The 20,093-nt window shown below is 46.9% G+C and overlaps 1 protein-coding gene across 1 annotated transcript in view; it reads right to left on the bottom strand.

The window, feature by feature from the left end:
• Positions 1–1,069: 1,069 nt before the first annotated feature.
• The window catches only part of RALY (RALY heterogeneous nuclear ribonucleoprotein), a 62,555-nt gene continuing 43,531 nt past the window's right edge, over positions 1,070–20,093 (bottom strand). The window contains exons 5-8 of the mRNA XM_084848364.1: positions 19,299–19,412; positions 16,388–16,533; positions 10,646–10,694; positions 1,070–2,826 (exon numbers count right to left, since the gene is read on the bottom strand). Coding sequence (XP_084704490.1) covers positions 10,650–10,694; positions 16,388–16,533; positions 19,299–19,412 — 305 coding nt within the window. The 3' untranslated portion in view covers positions 1,070–2,826; positions 10,646–10,649. The remainder of the gene's footprint in view (positions 2,827–10,645; positions 10,695–16,387; positions 16,534–19,298; positions 19,413–20,093) is intronic.

Raw genomic sequence — 20,093 nt, 5'->3', positions numbered from 1 at the left:
AGCACACATAGACAAGTTGCCTCTGAATGGGTTATCAACACAGGTTTTGTGAGGATACCTGTGGAGCAGGCTTGTAGTCTCCAGCTGAATTCTTGTAAAGTTTAGAATCATCTCCCTTGTGGCACACTGCTTGGCTGTGGCAGACTTCAGTCTTATTTTTGGGGGTTGATCTCTCTATGTGTGTGGGGGTGGATGGAGTAGGTCAGCATGCATATGGCAGGTGGCTGTGCTAGGGAGCTGCTTGGTTATCTAACTCTGCAAATGATGCTGTTTTAGGCATTTAGACCCATACAATTCACCAGAAAAATCAAGCACAGCATTGAAACATTTTCATTTTGCAGAAACTAGGAATGTACGGATTTTGTTAAATCCATTCTGTCTGTGTTTCGAGGATTGTCAGGCATCTTTCGTTCCATCACCTGTTCATTGTTGGAATTGGATTTTTTTACAACCAGAACTTTGTTCTAATTCTGCTAATTCGCACTGGCATTAATTTGCATTAATGCACCAATCTGCATCAGCGCAACCTCCCCCCCCCAGTGAAAAACCAGTCCACAAGTCCACATGTCTTGGGGAAAAAAAGTCCGCTGTGGAATTCACAGGTTGGATTCATAGAAAACTGAACTCATTTGAATCAGTTGCAGATGTCTCTGACATCCCTAGCAGAAACATAGTTCTCTTTAACCATCATATGTTGGTTTAAAGAGCCGGTGAGAGCCAGTGTGGTGTAGTGGTTAGAGTGTTGGACTGGGACTCACAAGCTTCAGTTCCTGTCCCCACTCAGCCATGAAGCTCACTGGGCCAGTCAGTGACTCTCAGCCTAACCTACCTCACAGGGTTGTTGTGAGGATGAAATGGAGAGGAGGAGGAGCATGTAAGCTGCCTTGAGTTCCTTGCAAGAGGAAAAAAGGTGGGATATAACTGTAATAACAAACAAACAAACAAACAAACGTACTAATAACAGCCTATGTGATGTAGGTATAGCCTGAAATCAGCTTATATTGGAATTTTTCAAAGGTAGCAGTAATATGTAGCATATTTGAGGGAGTAAAAACAAAAGCAATACTATAAGATGAATCAAGTTCCTCCTTTTATTATACAGGATTTTATGTACAAAGCCCCCTCTTTCCTTCCATATACCTCAGTCTCATGGTTGGGTCATAGCAAAACAAAGCCTAGAAAGCAGGTCTAAAATAGCTCAATACAACAAAGTGGCCAAACTTTGCAGGAAGAGCCAACAGCGAAAAGGCAATAGAAAAAAGAGAGGAAAAACAAAACACTTGCCATTTTTACTCTCTAGGATGTATTATTGTCAAAAAGACATGGTTGTAAATGGTTGTGCTTTGAGAGCCATGATTCTCTCCTAAGAAGTCCCAAGGAAGGGAAACTCCCCTGCATCGGGAATTGGTGTACGTCTTCCAACAGCCATGAGGTTCTCACCCTCCCTTTCTAAGCAATTTGTTGGGGTCTGTAAGGACTGGATCACATACATCACATCATCTGCCTCTTAAGTTGGTGGCTAGGAGCAAACTACCTTGGAGTAGCTTGAATGCAGAAGGGAACACTGCAAACAAAACCAAAAGAAAAGTGCAGTTCTGCAGGATGTTTCAGTTCAATATGCGGCACAACATACCTTGCTTACCTTTTGTCTTTATGAGTGTTAATGGGCTGACAGATCCTGCATGTCAGAGAAGGGGATCCTTAGATGAGAATGACTAGAAGAACCTTATTTTCCTCTCATCTTAGGCCTCTTATATCACAAACAGTGCTCACGCGCACACACACACACACTGCTGTCATTGGCTTCAGTTGTCATGTGATTGGGGGTGTGTGTCTCCATTTCCATGTGATCATCTCATCTTTTCCCTTCCTTTTGGACTGGATTTGGCTGACCTTATCTTTATGAACAGCAAATAAACGATTTCATGGAACTTCAGTGAATAGCATGGCTGCTGGCTGGGTTGTAAACTGATCACTTCAACCACATCTCTCACTCTGAAATGTTTGAGTTTAATATGTGCCTCCTGTTATATCCTCTATTTTAACTTTGTTCAGTGCTCACACCTGCCTTCATAGTGAAGACCTGCCACCTGCCTTAACCTTTACAGATGCTTAGGAAACTGGATGGAGGAAGATGGTTTGTCACTCCTGTACAGAACAATCTGTCAATAGCCATGTTCTCTGTCCATCTTTCCAAAGAGCACACACTGCACATCAGAAGGCATGCTCTGAATGCCATAGTCTCCATATAGCCGCAGGGTGGCGCTGGACCAAAACTATTCAAAGGAAGCAAGTTGGACTAGTAGGAGGCACCGAGCCCCTGGCTATCCCAGTCATGATCTGGATTTCAAAAGCAAAACCATAATTTGCACATGGCAACATTGTTTCCCCTCTCTTCATATTACACATCACGATCCCATCTGTCTCAGGAACAAGACTCTTTATGTTGTGTCTCCCTCTCTCCTCTCTTTTCCTGGTGCTAGAAAGAAAATTTCAAATCTTCATCTGCCATTATAAGACCAATTCCAATATCTGGCAATTGGAGACCACAGAACAAGTGTTAGCTTGTGCCGGCAGCAGGGCTCTGAATCTGTAGTACAAGGATGGGTTGTCTGGGGGGTGGGCAATGATGAGGATCCACTGGGATGACTAGTTTGCTGCGTATTAAGAAACGGCTTGGAGAGATTGGTCCATGTTTCTCCTCTTGAATGCCAGGCAGAGAGATGATGGCCATCCTGCATGTTACGCTTGTCTGGCTTAACGTGCCAAGGCAGGGTTTAACCTCTCGCTGTCTTCCCTCTTTTCATTGCCGCTGTGCTGAATGTGCTAAGATGGACGGGACAGGAAAAAAAGAGAGTTTTAAAAGAAACACTGCCTGCATGATGCACAGTCACTGTGACTCATGTTCAATTGCGAGGAAGCATTTGTTGTGGGGGAGAGCTGTAGCTCGGTGGTAGAGCACATGCATGTAGATGGTCCCTAGTTTAATCCCAGGCATCTCCAGGTAGTGCTAGGGAGGTCTCCTGCCTGAAACCCTGGACAGCTGCTGCCAGTCACTGTAGGCAATAGGGTGCTAGATGGGCCATTGGTCTAACTCGGTGTAAGGCATCTTTCTATGTTCCTGTAGAATCCACTTGTCTCCAAAGGCAGTGTCAGAATCCAGCATCTTTGGGCAGTTGTCAGGGCCCCAGAACCTTGTCAAGGCCCACTGCTGATGCCCAATCTGGGCCCACCTATTTTTTCCCCCCTGGCCTGGCACTCCCAGCAGCCTGAGCTGGATGGATCTAGCTGCCCTTTTATTTTCCTACAATGCCCAGACCTAGCATAACTCTGGGGCATTGTGGGAAAGAAAACGGTAGTTAGACCCAGCTGTTCAGGCTGCTGCCACTGTAGCCAGGAAGCCCACTGAGGCCCACCTAAAGAGGAGAGACCTCAACAGAGGATACTTTGCCCAGCAAGGCCCCCTTAATTCTGGAGTCAGTCCCGCATGTATCTTATAAATAGTTGGAAACTACAGTGGGGGAGATGATGTGGCCCAACACCTCCTTCCCCCCATTCCCATATGTGGCCCAATGCATAAAGCAGCTCAACGGAAAGTCACACTAGAGCAGGGGTGCAGAACCTCTTTCAACCCAGGGGCTGAATTCAATTTCAGAGAAGCTCTCGGGGGCCACATTCGATAGGTGGGCGGGGCCAAAGGCAAAAGGGGACAGATACCCCCCCCAAACAGAAACAACCCCCAACATATATTAGCTTAAAGCTTTTTCTGCCAGTAACTAAGTCTTAGGAGAGGCATTTCAACATTTTAGAATGGGGAAAAAGACTGTGCAAAAGCCAGAAAGCCACCAAATGATTGATGGTCGGGGGAGCGGGGGCAAGGGAGGAGGCCAGGGCTCTCTGGGGAGTCCCAGAGGTCCAGATTTGGCCCCTGGGCAAGCTAGATTTGGCCCTCAGCCTGAGGTTCAATATCCCTGCCATAAAGGCTGATGGATAAGAATGCACAGCACAGTGCTCAGAGTAAAAAGAAATCTTTACCTGCAGAGCTATGGGGGAGATTGTGCAAGCAATTTGATACAATTGTGCAATTGCATCAAACTGGCCAGCAAGGGAAGGAGGAGGGCAAGCTGTGCTCCTCACCTGACTCAAGCTCATTTTCACCTGCACTGTTCCATAACCTCCCTTCCCCCTTCCCTGTGTTCTTCTTTTTGGTTTCCTTCCTCTTCTCCTTAATATCAGCTGCAACAAATAAGGACATTTCTACATGAGGCTTTTTATCCCACATCTTTACCAGGGCTTCTGCTTTTGGATTTTTTGCGGGATTAAGGTCAGCTCTTTACACATGCTTTCCCCCAGGTTTTTAAGTACATAAGAACATAAGAAGAGTCCTGCTTGATCAGACCAAGGGTCCATCTAGTCCAGCATTCTGTCCACACAGTGGCCAACCAGCTGTCGATGGAAAGCCACAAGCAGGGCATGAGTGCAACAGCACCCTCCCACCCATGTTCCCCATCAACTGGTGGACATTACATAGGCTCACTGCCTCTGGTACTGGAGGTAGCACATAGGCATCAAGACTAGTAGCCACTGAAAGCCTTTTTCTCCAGGAATTTGTCCAACCCCCTTTTAAAGCTATCCAAATTGGTGGCCATCACTACATCCTGTAGTAGCAAATATTTTGACTATGTGCTGTGTGAACTTCCTTTTGTCTGTCCTGAATCTCCTGCCAATCAGCTTCATAGGATGACCCTGGGTTCTAGTATTTTGAGAGAGGGAGAAAAATGTCTCCCTATCCACATTCTCCACACCATGCATAATTAGGTATACCTATATCATGTCTCCCCTTACCCTCCTTTTTCCCAAGCTAAACAATCCCAGCAGCTGTAACCTTCTCTCATAAGGGAGATGCTCCAGCCCTTTGATAATTTTAGTTGCCCTTTTCTGCACTTCTTCCAGGTCTACAACATCTTTTTTTAGATGGTGACCAGAACTGTACACAGTAAAGTTCTGTGTTTTCTTTCTCTGCCTTTCTATATGTTTTATTATACAGCATTAGATGGCACTGTGGTATAGTGGAATTGCACAATTACACTGAGAGTTTAATGGCACCATTCAGGATATGTCAGACTTTCCCTGTTAAGAAAAAAAAACCGTAATAATGGTCATAAAGCATGGGAGAGACTTTGGAGGATGCTGCTGTCATATGAAGGACCCACCAGCTACTGTGAGGGAGCAATCATGAGCACACAATAAAAGCCTCAGGTAGGAAGGCAAAACATCGGAGTGAGTTCTGCACTGTTCTGGAGTTACCCCCTTTATTTGCAGTACTGAATTTGCCTCAGATAGGTTGGGCCATGACAGGAGGAAGGGGAGGAGGCCACCAACCTGAAAGCACGCAAATTTACTCAGAAGTAATGCCCACTGTATTTAAGAGACTCACTCCCATTGTGTACTGCATCACTATACCAAAGCTCAGGTTTAAAGGAATTTAAATATTAAGAAATATTTAATATTTCTTTATTTAAATATTTAAATAAAGAAATATTTAAATATTTAAATAAAGAAATATTTAAATATTTAAATAAAGAAATATTCAAATATTTAAATAAAGAAATATTTAAATATTAAGAAATCACTAGCAAAACATGAGATCCCGTTCCCAAGAACAGCACACGCTCTTCCCAGATTGAGGGTGATTCCATATGGAGGTCTCCTAGCACTATGAATCAGAGGGCACTGTGCAGCAATTGCATCTTTTTCTCAGTGGATTTTCTGTGTTAAGAAAGGTGGAAGAAGTGGTGGGGAAAACATGGGAGGGCTATGAGTGGGAAACATCATCATCTGGATCCCTGTCAAATTGCATGAATGAGGCAGGGCTATGGCATGATAAAAGACCCATCAGGAAGCACCCTGAATAAGGGATAGTTGAATGATATTTTCTAGTACTGTGCTTTTGTCTCTGGCTCTGCCTTTCCATTAACTGAAAAATCTGAACTCTTCTCAGATGGTACATTGACCTGGGTAGGTTCTACACTGCTGCCCCTTCCTCCTGTGAGGCACAACTGTGCCAGTGCTTTTTTCAAACGCAACTGCTGCTCCGTGGGCACACGCTAATGAAGACAGTGCAGCATCCACTGTGTTTATAATGTGATCTCGTTCCACACACCAAAACACCGTATTGCAATTGCAGGAGAAGTAGGAGGAGTTTGAAAGGCCATGTGTGTTTTATCATTGTGCTGATAGCGCAAGCACATGCCACAAGCCACAGTACAGTGCTGCAAGTGTGCTAGAAGTGGAAGTCATGTTGCTTCCTAAAGTCCAGTAACTGCACGCGCACCTTCGCAGCTGCGCAGGAATGCAGGTTTGAAAATAACTGGTGTGGTTATTTGTAGCTGTGCAGCTCTGTAAGCATGTAGTAAAAAACAGCCCCACCCCACCGCCAAGGCAGTCCTGCAAATTCCTCACCCCTATCTGAGGTCAGCTCAGTGTTTTATTGTGCTTATTATAGAAACCACCGAGAGCACCTCCATTTTGGAAGTGGACAGGCAGGGTACAAATCCCCCATTAAATAAAGTAACATAATTTATACAAAAGAGCTCATTGCTAATCTTAATGTCTGCAGACAGAAACTTGAAAACATGGAGTGATGTTTCTATAAGCATCTACAACAGGGATGCTTACCAGTCTGCCCTCGGGTCTGGTGGTGCTGCTGCTGAATGCCAGGTCGGCCCCAAATAAGACCTCCCTCATCCATGATTTGATTGTGGATGAGGGGGCTGACCTGGCATGTATTACTGAGACCTGGGTGGGGGAACTGGGAGGGGTCACTCTCTCCCAGCTGTGCCCTCCTGGGTACTCGTTGCAGCACCAACACCGACTTGAGGGTCGGGGAGGGGGGGTTGCCGTGGTCTATAGGAATTCAATCTCCCTCTCCAGGCTTCCTGCTCATTCAAGTGCAGATCTTGAGTGTTTGTACCTTGTGTTGGGTACCTGGGACAGATTAGGAATTCTGTTGGTGTACCGCCCACCCCGCTGCCCATCAGACTCCCTGCCTGAGCTGACGGAGGTGGTCTCGGACTTGGTGTTGAGGACCCCCAGGATGATGGTCCTGGGGGATCTCAACTTCCATGCCGAGGCCGCTGTATCCGGGGCGGCTCAGGACTTCATGGCCACCATGACAACCATGGGGCTGTCCCAACATGTCATCGGCCCAATGCATATAAAAGGACACATGCTTGATCTGGTTTTCTCGACTGGGCAGGTGGATGGTGATCTGAAAGTGGAGGAATTAACATCTGTCCCTTTGTCATGGTCAGATCACTTCCTGCTGAGGTTTAGACTCCTGGCGGCCTTTCCCCTCTGCAAGGGTGGGGGACCTATTAAAATGGTCCGCCCCCAGAGATTAATGGATTCTGATGGATTCCAGAAGGCTCTGGGGGATTTTCCTGCTGGTATGGCTGGTGCTCCTGTCGAAGCCCAGGTCGCTTTGTGGAATGCAGAGATGACTCGGGCGGTTGACACGATCGCGCCCAAGCGCCCTCTCCCTCTGAGCAGAGCCCGGCCAGCTCCTTGGTATACACCTGAGCTGAGGGCAATGAAGCAAGAGGGGAGACAGCTAGAATGCAGGTGGAGGAAAACTCGTGCTGAGTCTGACCGAACACAGGTAAGAGCCCACTATCGAGCCTACTCTGTGGCGGTGAGGGTGGCAAAGAGGCAGTTCTTTTCCACCAGCATTGCATCTTCTCAGTGTCGTCCAGCAGAGCTTTTCCGAGTGGTTCGCGGCCTGTTACATTCTGGGCCAGGGAAAGAGACGGTGGAACCCTCGGTAGCACGCTGTGACAAGTTTGCGCGGCACTTTGAGGATAAAGTCGCTCAGATTCATCATGAATTGGACACAACCATTAATGCAGTTCCATTGGTAGAGGCGTTCAGAGCACTGTCTGGTCCAGTTTTATTGGATGAGTTTCAGTTACTGAGGCCTGAGGATGCGGACAAGGTGCTTGGCCAAGTCCGATCGACCACTTGTATGCTTGACCCTTGCCCTTCATGGCTTATTAAATCAAACAAGGAGGGGTTGTCTGGCTGGGTCCAGGAGGTTGTAAATTCCTCCTTGAGAGAGGGAGTGGTGCCTGCCACTTTAAAAGAGGCAGTAATTAGACCACTCCTGAAAAAGCCTAACCTGGACCCAGAGGATGTTAACAATTATAGGCCAGTGGCCAACATCCCCTTCCTGGGCAAGGTGCTTGAGCGGGTGGTTGTAGGACAGTTCCAGGCACTGTTGAATGAAACGGATTATCTAGATCCATTTCAATCGGGCTTCAGGCCTGGTTTTGGAACGGAAACTGCCTTGGTTGCCCTGTGGGATGACCTCTGCCGGGAGAGGGACAGGGGGAGTGCGACCCTGTTGATTCTCCTGGACCTCTCAGCGGCTTTCGATACCATCGACCATGGTATCCTTCTGGATAGGTTGTCTGGGTTGGGAGTTGGAGGCACTGCACTACAGTGGTTCCACTCCTACTTGGATGGCCGATTCCAGAAGGTGGTGCTGGGGGATTATTGCTCTGTGCCATGGCAATTGTGCCATGGGGTTCCACAGGGCTCTATTTTATCCCCCATGCTGTTTAACATCTACATGAAACCGCTGGGGGAGGTTATCCGGAGGTGTGGGCTGAGGTGCCATCAATATGCAGATGACACCCAGCTCTACCTCTCTTTCTCATCAAAACCAGGTGAGGCAGTGGCTGTTCTGAACCAGTGCCTGGGCACGGTAATGGACTGGATGAGGGCTAATAAACTGAAACTCAATCCAGACAAGATGGAGGTACTGTTAGTGGGTGGTTCGTCTGCCCGGCTAGGTGATATTCAACCTGTTCTGGAGGGGCTTGCACTCCCCCTAAAGGATCAGGTTCGTAGTTTGGGGGTGCTCTTGGATCCAGAACTGTCACTTGAGGCACAGGTTAACTCAGTGGCACGGAGCACTTTTTATCAGCTTAGGCTGGTATACCAACTACGCCCTTATCTGGACAGAGATAGCCTAGCTACAGTTATCCATGCTCTGATAACTTCTCGTCTGGATTACTGCAATGCGTTATACGTGGGGCTGCCTTTGAAAACGGTCCGGAAACTTCAGCTGGTCCAAAATAGGGCAGCAAGATTGTTAACAGGGACTGGCCTGCGAGCTCATATTACGCCAGTACTTTTCCAGCTGCACTGGCTGCCAGTCCATTTCTGGGCCTGATTCAAAGTGCTGGTGTTAACATTTAAAGCCCTTAACGGCTTGGGGCCAGGTTACCTGAAGGATCGCCTCCTCCCATATGTGCCTGCCCGGACCTTAAGATCATCATCAGCGGCCCTTCTCCGTGAGCACCTGCCAAAGGAAGTGAGGCGGGTGGCTACTAGGAGGAGGGCTTTTTCTGCTGTGGCACCCCGGCTCTGGAATGAGCTCCCTAGTGAGGTTCGCCTGGCGCCTACATTGTATTCCTTTCGGCGCCAGGTGAAGACCTTTTTGTTTTCCCAGGCATTTTAGCATTTTAGCTTTCTAAATTTTTATCTTTACTGTTTTAAATCTGTATTTTAAACTCCTGCACTGCTGCTAGGTTTTATTGTGGTTGTATTGTTATATTGTGGTTTTAATGTTCTATATATTTTAAATTGTTTTATTGTGTGTTGTTTGGTGTTAATTTTTGTGAACCGCCCAGAGAGCTTCGGCTATTGGGCGGTATAGAAATGAAATGAATAAATAAATAAATAAAATAAAATGAGCAACTGCAGGGGACCTGGGGATCATTTTCACACACCCGAGACTCCCGGCAAGCCACACTCTATCGGTCACTGCCTAGGGCATAGGGCCTAGTGTGGAAAAAAAAGCGTCAGAAAATATCTCATTTGACCCTTTTAGAGCTCCAGAATGGCTATAGTGGGACATTCCACACCCCGTTTTTTTCACAGCTGAATTCAGCAATGCAGCGTGTGATGGGGGCAGGACTGGAGGGGTGGGGTGGGCATAGGATCCTCATGTAGCCTGCGGGCTGTGTATTGCTCACTCCTGGTTTCCAGTCTAAGATCAATAGGAAGATGGGTGGGTGAAGGCTTCCAAGGACTAAAAATGATGTGGGAGCTTCATAATACAGTTTGCTAGCCCATCTCCATAGACCCCTCCCTTCTTCCCCTTCCCCCCCAGTGGAGGATGGTGGCTCCAATGTCAGTGGGGCAGTACATCTGCTCCGAGTTTCAGTCAGAACCAGTCAGAACTCTAAAGGAGCTCTCGGAGGCACACCTCGGATAGCTCCTTTAAAGTTCCAACTGGCTCTGACTAAAACCTGGAGTGGATTCACCACCCCACTGATATCGGAGCTACCAGCCTCCACTGCTTCCTCTACATGCCTAATCCTCCTGATATATGCTGCAATCCTCTTTCTGCAGTCCATGATGATGATGATGATAATTGCCAAAAAAAAAAAAAAGCGGACTGGGGGCTGGGGGAGAAGAAGCAAACTATACAATTGAAGTTAGGCATGCAAATCTATCTATTCTTTCCTGTCTGTCTATCTATTCTTGTCTCTCGGTCTGCATAATTCATTCACACAGCAGAATCTGGGTATCATGGCTGCAGCATTTTTTAAAGGATTGTCTATGCTTTGAAATATACCTGGTTACTGTAGGCTGGAGTCCTCCACATCTGTGTAATGGCTATTCTCCTGAAATGGTATTGGAGGTCGGGGGGAGAGAAAAAGGGAAAAAACATTATTGTTATTATTATTATTATTTAGTTGTTGCTAGGATGGGCATTAGGCGTAATGAAGGAAAAGCAGGCTAACAGCATGTCTGCTCAGAACTTAAGTCCCACTGAGGTCAATGAGGCTTACTCCCAGGTAAGTGTGTAGAGGACTGAAGCCTAACAGTACAATCCTATACATATGTACTCAGAGGCAAGTGCCACTGAGTTCAAGGGACTTGCTCCCAATGTTACATGTGTGTGACCCATGTATACATCTGTATGGAAGCTCCCCACCGCCTTTGTTTGGGATGGGCTGGTGGAGACCCAGAACAGGTACTTTTCTTTCTTTCTTTCTTTCTTTCTTTCTTTCTTTCTTTCTTTCTTTCTGCAGTTGTGAAAATGCATGGTTGGGTTGGCAGCAGAATATGAGTTGAAACTCCCAGGGCTATTTGGCTATTGGAGTCAAGTGTTTTAAATAAGCGTCATCCATCCCTAAATAAGCCTGTGTAGAAACTCCTACTCTGAGAAGTAACAGTAACAGGATGGCATGAAATGGACTGGAAAGAGGATGATGCTAGGGATCCCAATAGAAGATGATTCTGAACTCTACCTGTCAGCAATAGCCTCACTAGCAGCCTCCTCCTTTGTCTGGATTCTGGAGACAAGGGGAGTTTCTCCACGACAATGGAAGGAGAAGCCAATCGTGGCTTACCCGGATTTTTCAAGGAGCCAGCTTTGCTCCACGAAGGCTCCATGAGCAAGTGCATCGCACCACTCTAAGTCACTTTACAGAACATACGTACTTCCGGGTAGGGTGGGGAGGTTGGAGTGAATGTCATCTGACGGGCAGGGGCTGTTCCAGGCTCCCCCCCACTTTCTTCTTCTTAATTACAAGCCTCGTTGAGCACAGTGGGAATTACTTCTAAGTAGACATGCTTATGTTTGTGCTGGGAAAGACACGTAGGGGAAATCAGCCCCTTTCTAACCCGATAGTGCACAGGATCACTGCAATGAAGGTGTGAATTAGTTACTTCCAAAGGGAATAAACCAAACAATGGAGAATCGCAGCTTGGTAGAGCACTTTACAACCTTTCGGGAATTAGTGCTTTTAAGTGTGCTATTTCGATTGAGGGGGATCTCTGTAAATTCTGAAGGGCACATTCAGGGGCCAAGCCTCATTAAGCACAATTGGAGTTACTTCTGAGTAGACACTACTTGGTTTGTGCTGGGAAGCACAGGGGCAGGAGACAGGAAACACCCCTTGACCTGGGTCATGGTGAAAGGCACACCCCTGGGCAGGGCTAGCATACCCAAGGTCAACGCGGGGGTTGGGGCACACAGCAACTATACTGAGGAGAACCCGACATAAGGAACAGAATCAGGCTATAAGCAGTCTTGGGAAATCCGTTTTTTCCCTGATAAGCTCTGGGGTGGCTGCTGGATGGCCACGACGTCATGTATCCCTAACAACCTCCAAATACAGCCATCTCGGAGGAGATCGCTCATGGAGACACCCCCAAGCTCAGAATCTGAGCTCTCATACTCAGCTGCTCCATTCTACAATTTAGGTCTCATATTCCAACTAGGAGTCAGGGCCAGTATACTCTGTTACCATTATCCCTCAGTGTAGGGGTTTCTACACAGGATTATTTAAGGATGGAAGATGCGTACACAGCCTTATTTAAGGATCACTCCCCTACCCCAAAGGAAATGTGTCACCAAAAAAAAAAAAAAAGAGTGGTACAGAAGTGGGTACAGATCAATGGAACCAATTACCTAGGGAGGTGGTGGGCTCTCCCACACTGGAGGCATTCAAGATGAAGCTGGACAGCCATCTGTAAGGGATGCTTTGGCTTGGATTCCTGCATTGAGTAGGGGTTGGAGTTGATGGTCTCATAGACCCCTTCCAATCTTACTATTCTATGATTCTATGTTCTGTATCACATTTATACATGCTAATTTATATGTATAGATGCACATTTGAAAAGAATTACTAGGGCAAGGTGATTTGATCACATAACACCTATGCTGTGCCAGCTGCACTGGTTACCAGTGTGTTTCTGAGTCCTATTTAAACTGGTAGTTTTGACCTTTAAAGCCTTAAAGGGTTTGGGACCAAATTACTTGAAGGGCCGTCTTCACCCATATCAGGCTGCCCACATGTTAAGATCACCAAGAGAGTCCCTTCTCATTTGTCCACCTGTGAGAGGAGTTAGGTGGGTGGCTACATGTGAGGGCCTTCTTTGCAGTGGCTCCACACCTCTGGAATACATTGCCATTGGGGGTCCACCATGCTTCATCATTGTAGGCTATTAAGAAGAGAGGGCTTCTGCCCTGAAAGGCGCCCAAGAAATACTTTAAATAAATAAATAAATAAATTTAAATAGGGGAGAAACTGTTCTCAGAAGTTGCAGAATTTATTCAATCCCGATATATTTTGGAAAACAAAATTTTCTTCCTCGGGGGCAGTCAGCAACCTGCAAAAAGTTAGCTCCTTGGCTCTTTCAGTACTGGAAATTTAGAGAGGTGGTAATTCCAGGGCATGCTCATTGGTTGCATTTAGTGTCTTTCCCTTTTGGTTTCTTATAACTCAAACAGGAATACAATACCGCTCACCATAGTGGGGAAGACTGTAACTATATAGGCTTTTCTACATGAGGCTTTTAACCTGCACTTTTACCGAGGTGTCTGCTTCCAGATTCTTTGCAGGATTAAGATTGGTTCCTTTTCACATGTTTTTTTCTGGATTTTTTCTTTCTCTGCCCTTCTAAATATTTCATTATACAACCACTAGATAGTGCTGTGATATAGTGGAACTGTGCAAATATATGAGAGTCTCATTCCACCATTTCTAAACAATACCACACTTTCCTTGATCTAAAAAAAGCCAGGGAAATGGTTGCAAAGAGTGGGAGATGCCCTGGAGGAGGAGGATGTTGTGTAAAGGATCCACAAACTACCGTGAGTGCGCAATCATGAGCACACAAAGCCTTGGGTAGAAAGGTTCTAGGTGACCTGTGTGCCTGCTCAGTCTGCTGCTGCCCAGGTGCTAACTGTAGAGGGGCAACTTCTCTCTGGTCTCCCTTCTTATGGTTCTTTAAACTGGACTTGGACTAGAGAACCCTTCAAACAGAGGACACCTTCAAATAGAAGACTGTCTTCTGACAGCCCTTCAAATAGAGGATTGTCTGCTGTAAAATCGGACATGGCCACCCTATCCTCACAACAACCCAGTGAAGAAGGTTAGGTTGGGAAATAGTCACTGTAAGTGTAATGGGTACGTGGGGAACTGAAGATGCCCCACTTTATCCAACATGCTGCAGTGGCTTTCAGTGAATGAGATAGATGCTCTGGAATTTCCACTTCTCTAAACTTTGATTTGCACATGTTACTTCAATGTACACAACTTTCAAAATTTCAAAAATGTTCAATTGGTATAGCATAGCATGGCAGACTCTGTGTTGTGCCATGCACATGTTCTGTTGCATATCTGTGATGTGCCTACCTATGCACCTCCAAGCATAGGCACATTGTGGTCATGTGATGGAACACATGGAAGGCCAGGCCTGTCAACCCCATGCCATACCCACATACATTCAATGTGCCTGAATGTCCATACAGTGTTAGAACTTCACCACACAAGGCTAAAACCCCACATCCTTATCGGGGCTTCTGCTTCCGAATTCTTTGTGGGATTAAGATTGACTCCTTGACATGGGTGGACATGTACATTGAATCAGGGAATTCCTTTCTTGTCAAATTCTATATGTTTCATTTTACAGCCACTAGATGGTGCTGTGGTTATAGCGAAACTGCACAATTACACACAGCTGTTATATTGGATTAACATTCCTTATTGGGTTATCTCCGATCTTTTAAAAAGTGGGATGAAAGTCAGAGAGCACAGGAAACGCCCCAGAGGTTGATGCCGCCGAGTAAAGGACTTGCAAACATCCGTGAGTGACATCGCAAGCACTAAAAGCCTCAAGCAGAAATGCTCCTAAGAGCTGGTTGGGTTTCATAGAATCATAGAATAGTAGGGTTGGAAGGGGCCTACAAGGCCATCGAGTCCAACCCCCTGCTCAATGCAGGAATCCAAGTCAGAGCATCCCTGACTGGCTGTCCAGCCTCATCTTGAATGCCTCCAGTGTACCTCCCTAGGTAATTGGTTCCATTGTCGTACTGCTCTAACAGTCAGGAAGTTTTTCCTGATGTTCAGCCAGAATCTGGCTTCCTGTCACTTGAGCCCATTATTCCGTGTCCTGCACTCTGGGATGATCCAGAAGAGATCTTGGCCTTCTTCTCTGTGACAACCTTTCAAGTACTTGAAGAGTGCTATCATATCTCCCCTCAATCTTCTCTTCTCAAGGCTAAACATTAACATAGGTTTCACTGTAATGTGGCAGTAAAGGAGATTTAATCTTCCTCTCTAACTGAAACGGGAGGTGCTATGAAAAGTGCCTGAGTGATAAAGTAAATATTGCGGTAAACCAGTTCCCAAAGTCTTTCAGTAGTGTACTTTCTGCTATGAATGGCATGAGGAGGGTGAAGTTGGGGCCACAAATTTCAGAGTGTTGTCTGCAGATCTATTAAAACAGAGCAGGATCTACAGATACTTGCAGCGTCAGTTCCAGGTTTTGGGGGCCCTTGGGCAAGATACACTCAATAGGCCCCCCTTCCTCCCTGCGTGGGCGTCTTCCCCCTCCTTCTCACTGCTGTTGCCTGCTGCCCATTTTTTACCTCTTCCTCTGGGCCCAATTGGTACCACCTCCCATAGAGAGAGCAGAGGTTGCTGCCCCTTTTCCTTGCTCTGTTCACTGCTTACTCAAAGAGGGCAGGTGAACAAGGAGAACGACCACTAGGACCAGGACACTCCAGGGACTGGCAGTGAGTCCCATATTGACCATGGGTCTTGGCAGGAGCCCAGTGACATCAGTTCTGGATACGTGGCCTGATTCAGCTAAGAGCTACACATGTGCAGGACCAGGTATCCCTAGCTGGATGTGGTGCGTGCATAACTCCCAGTCACAATCCTAGGCTGAGCATGTGGATCTCTTAAAAGAAAAGAAACATGTGAAATCCCAAAGATCAGTTGTTCAAGAGGGGCTAATACCAGGTGGGGTTACCTCTCCACTCTCCCGTTCCCGCACAACGAGGTGCTAGGAAGATTTCTAATTTGTTTATTTATTATTATTTGTTAAAAAAAAAGAGTTATGCATGTGCTCTGTTGGATTGGGCTCAAGGCAATGTGTTTTGAGAAATTTTGCATCTCTCTGTATTCAGCTACAAGGGCTACAGTACATTTCCCAGCCACGTATTCAGGCAGTCACTCATTTGAGAATAAATTATCTTGGATCAAAGCTCTTTGCATTAGCCAGGCACTGACAGTTGAGAAAACCTGGATTTGCTGATGAAGTGAATTTGAAAGGGCAGATCTGATTCTTCAGCATCACCATGCCAAGTGCCTCCTGGAAGACCTTCTCCTAATGGACCGTAAAGGAGGTAACCCAGCTGTAACCAATCACAGCATTAAAGATGGCTATTTATTCCAGGGTGGGTGGGTCGGTGGGGAGAAGAAGATGAGTTTCCCCAGAAATCTGAGCATTGTTAAAATAGTACAAGGCTGATAAATCCACACAGGTGGGAGAAGGATGCTTTTCTGTTTTCTCTTACCAATTCATCTTCATAATCGTCCCGCACGAGGCCTTCCTCTTCTCCCTCCTCCCCATTTAGTGGCTCCTCTGTGTTAATCTCTGCCTCTGATGCTGTGTCTTCTTGGGAAATCTCACTTTTGTTCCCATCTGCTTTCTTTCTAACCTCTGGAGGATAAGATGCAAAGGACACACGCATAAAAGAGATCCAAGCAAGGCTTTAGGTTTGAGGGGCCTTGGAAAAAACGCTCTCTGGTGGCCCCCCACCCCCACTCCTCTGTTGGCAGGTCCTGTCAGTGCCATTTACCCATTAGTGGTGACGGGCAAAGCAGAACTGGGTAGGTGGGAGCTGCTCTTTTAACTTCCTATAATACTTTAGAAGGCTACACTGGGGCTCACAGAGGGGAAGTTAAATGGCGGCCAGCTCCAGCTGCTTGGAGCACCAGAAAAAAAAAGGTAAAGGGACCTCCAGGATATAAGAACATAAGATGAGCCCTGCTGGATCAGACCAAGGGTCCATCTAGTCCAGCATTCTGTTCACACAGTGCCTGACCAGCTGCCCACAGGATACCCATAAGCAGGACAGGAGTGCAACAGCACCCCCCGCCCCAAGTTCCCCAGCAACTGGTGCACATAGGCATGCTGCCTCTGATACTGGAGGTAGCATAGAGCCAACAGGACTAGTAGCCATTGATAGTCTTCTCCAGGAATTTGTCTAACCCTCCTTTAAAGCCATCCAGGTTGGTGGCCATCACTACATCTTGAGGTAGCGAATTCCATAGCTTGACTATGTGCTGTGTGAAGAAGTACTTCCTTTTATCTGTCCTGAATCTCCCACCAATCAGCTTCATGGGAATGACCCCACTGGGTTCTAGTATTATGAGAGAGGGAGAAAAATGTCTCTCTATCGACTTTCTCCACACCATGCACAATTTTGTACACCTCTATGTCTCCCCTTACATGTCAGCAGTGGGCCCTGCCAGGACCCCAAAGTTGTCCAAGTATGCCAGGTGCTGATGCTAGCCCTGAGAGATCCCATTCCATCTCTGTCCCTCTCCTAGCATGCTAAACAATGGTCTGGGATCTCTTACCTCCGTGATAGATTTTGTCTCTTATCCCAGGGGAGAGTGAGGAGAGGGTATGGGAGGAGCCTGGACAAGCTACTGAGAGCTTGGGGTAGAGGCTTAGAGGGGTGCAGTTCCCCCATGTAATTTTGGGTGAGAGGGGTTAGGAGCAGCCATGATCCCCTAACAACAGCTGGAGGTAAAAGCTTAGGGGGGGGTGGTCTCCATGTGGTTTTGGTACAAGGGGATGGGAGTATCTACAACCCTGTCAGGGTAGACACTGAGCCCAGAGAATCCCAGAGTAGTTCTGATTCTGAGGAAGAGGAGTCGCTCCTGGGAGAGGAGCGCGCTCCTCTTTCCCAGGGCCAACAGCTGACGGAGATTCCTCCCACCAGCATTCCTAGCTTAGATAGCAGTCCAGGGAGTGACAGAGCGCGGATAGCAGACTTGGTGGACGCGCGATGCCGACACAGAGAGCGGCGCCAAATGGAGGGCGCAGAAAGGAGGCGTAGTGCCTGGTTGGTGCGCAAACAACGGCTGCGCCCAGAGGATCCAAGGGAAAAGGGGAGGGACTCTCCCTAGTCCTTAAGTTCAGGGGTCTGCCAGTAATTCCCTTTCAAACGGGGACCAACTGTTCCAACTTAGGGCATAGGTACTGTGCTGCTCAGATCTAGTTGCAAACGGTAGAGTTGTTAAGTTGTAAAAGAAGAATAAAGCTTTGAAAGGAATCCCTTTGTCTGTGTCTGGACTTGGCTACTGGATTAGACTGAGAGAGGCCTCCAAGGAGCCCTTGACAAACCCCTTAGTTTGGGGTAGGGATGGCGGACAATTTCTCCCCAAATCTTTGGGGGGCCAAGTGCCAACGCATTCGGCCCCCCGAAATCGGCGGTGAAATTCTCCACCCCCCGCCCCCCCCCGGGATGGGACTTACCTTTGGCGAATGTCCCTCCCGGCGGTGGGTCCCGGCGGCGGTTCATCAGCCTTTCGTCGGGGGCGGCAGCCGGTCTTCCAACCGGCTGCCGCTGCCGCCATTACAAAGTAAAGTGTAAAAACAAAACAAAACCCCGTGATAGGCTACGTAATGATTAACGTAGCCTATCACGGCTAGATTTCCAAAGTCAAATCGTTATGTAGCCTATCACGGGTGACTTTGAAAAAAAAAAAAAAGCGCGTACGCATATGGCGGCGCCCTATGGGTGCCGCCATTTGCGTTCCTTATTTGGTCCCGGTAGTCTACGTAAAGATGGAGCCGGGAGATCCGGGTTCTAGTCCCCACTCGGCCATGGAAACTCACTGGGTGACTTTGGGCCAGTCACAGACTCTCAGCCCAACCCACCTCACAGGGTTGTTGTTGTGAGGATAAAATGGAGAGGAGGAGGATAATGTAAGCCGCCTTGGGTTCCTTGCAAGAGGAAAAAAGGTGGAATATAAATGCAATAATAAATAATAATAAAATAAAATCTGGGCTTAGTAATATTTGGTAACTCTAGCCCCTGAAGGTATACTCTCAAGGGCAAAACCAAACCAGCACAGTATCTTTATGTTCTTGTGGAAAGCTGGTGGTCTTTTGAAACCACAGATTTCCAAGGGCTGTTCTCTTGAGCTCTGCTCTCACAGCCTTTATGATAAATATATGAAACATCCCCGCCATTTAGATGCTGTAGAAATAATCACTTGTACCTCATAGCACTAGTGCCTTGGAATAGCACTGTGGCACCAGCTGCAGATTACAGCTGCAAAAGAATAAATGAATGCAGACCCCCCCGCCCCAAATTAAGGACAGTTGGTAGCTGGCGCTGAGTTTCTCCCTGCACCTGGATCCCCATGTCTTGGCATCATTGATGGGACACTTGCAGTCAACCAACTGACCTGTCGATGTTTTCTGTTGTTCAGCAATCTGCTCCAATCTGCCCAGGAGAGCGTCAATGTTGGATTTGATCTGCGTCAGCTCTGTTTTAATTGTCTGCAGTTCGTTGCATTTCACTTGAAAGAGAGAAAGTTGGAAGTGAGCCTTGCCCTTCTTCCTTATTCTGCAAATGTGATTTTCTTGAGCAGAGATTTAGTTATTTTCCTTATATACCTTTCAGTAGCAGGTCCTGCTGGGCGGCCATCGCAATATAAGGATGTTGGATTCAGTATAGGACAGAGTCCCGTTTGCCTTTCATAGCTGTGAAGAAGACAGGAGAATTTTGGCAGGTACAATTTCTCCCATCATAGTGCTTCATAAATGGGATACGCTGCCAATGCCCAAATTCTCATACACAGCTAATTAAAGGTATGGAAGCCCTGTACTATAATGACTCTGGCAAGATGATGACATTGCTAGGAAGATATGATATCTCAACAGGTCACCAAGGATTTGTAACTTTGGACCATGAAAAGAACAAAAACAAAGCCCAGCATTCTCCCATCCCACTGCCTTGAACTTTTGGTTCAAAGATGCTCTACACAATCACTTTAGGGGGAGGAAAAGTTGGAAGGTCTGTTTGTGTGATGCTGTTATTCAGTAAGGTTTTTGGAATAAGTGTGGATAAGCAAGTGCCACCAAGTATTATTGAGCACTGTGTATATGGGCTGCCCTACCCTTCATGTGGCAACATGTTCACTGTGTGTTCCCTACGGTGTTTCCCTCAGCAAGTGTGTACAATTGTGTGTGATGTACTC

The sequence above is a fragment of the Heloderma suspectum genome, chromosome 4 (genome assembly GCF_057233095.1).
Source record: "Heloderma suspectum isolate Gila_16-S chromosome 4, 16-S_ref, whole genome shotgun sequence".
NCBI lineage: Eukaryota > Metazoa > Chordata > Lepidosauria > Squamata > Helodermatidae > Heloderma > Heloderma suspectum.
Note: the sequence above shows the minus strand (reverse complement) of the source record. Positions and strands in the feature narration are given on the sequence as shown.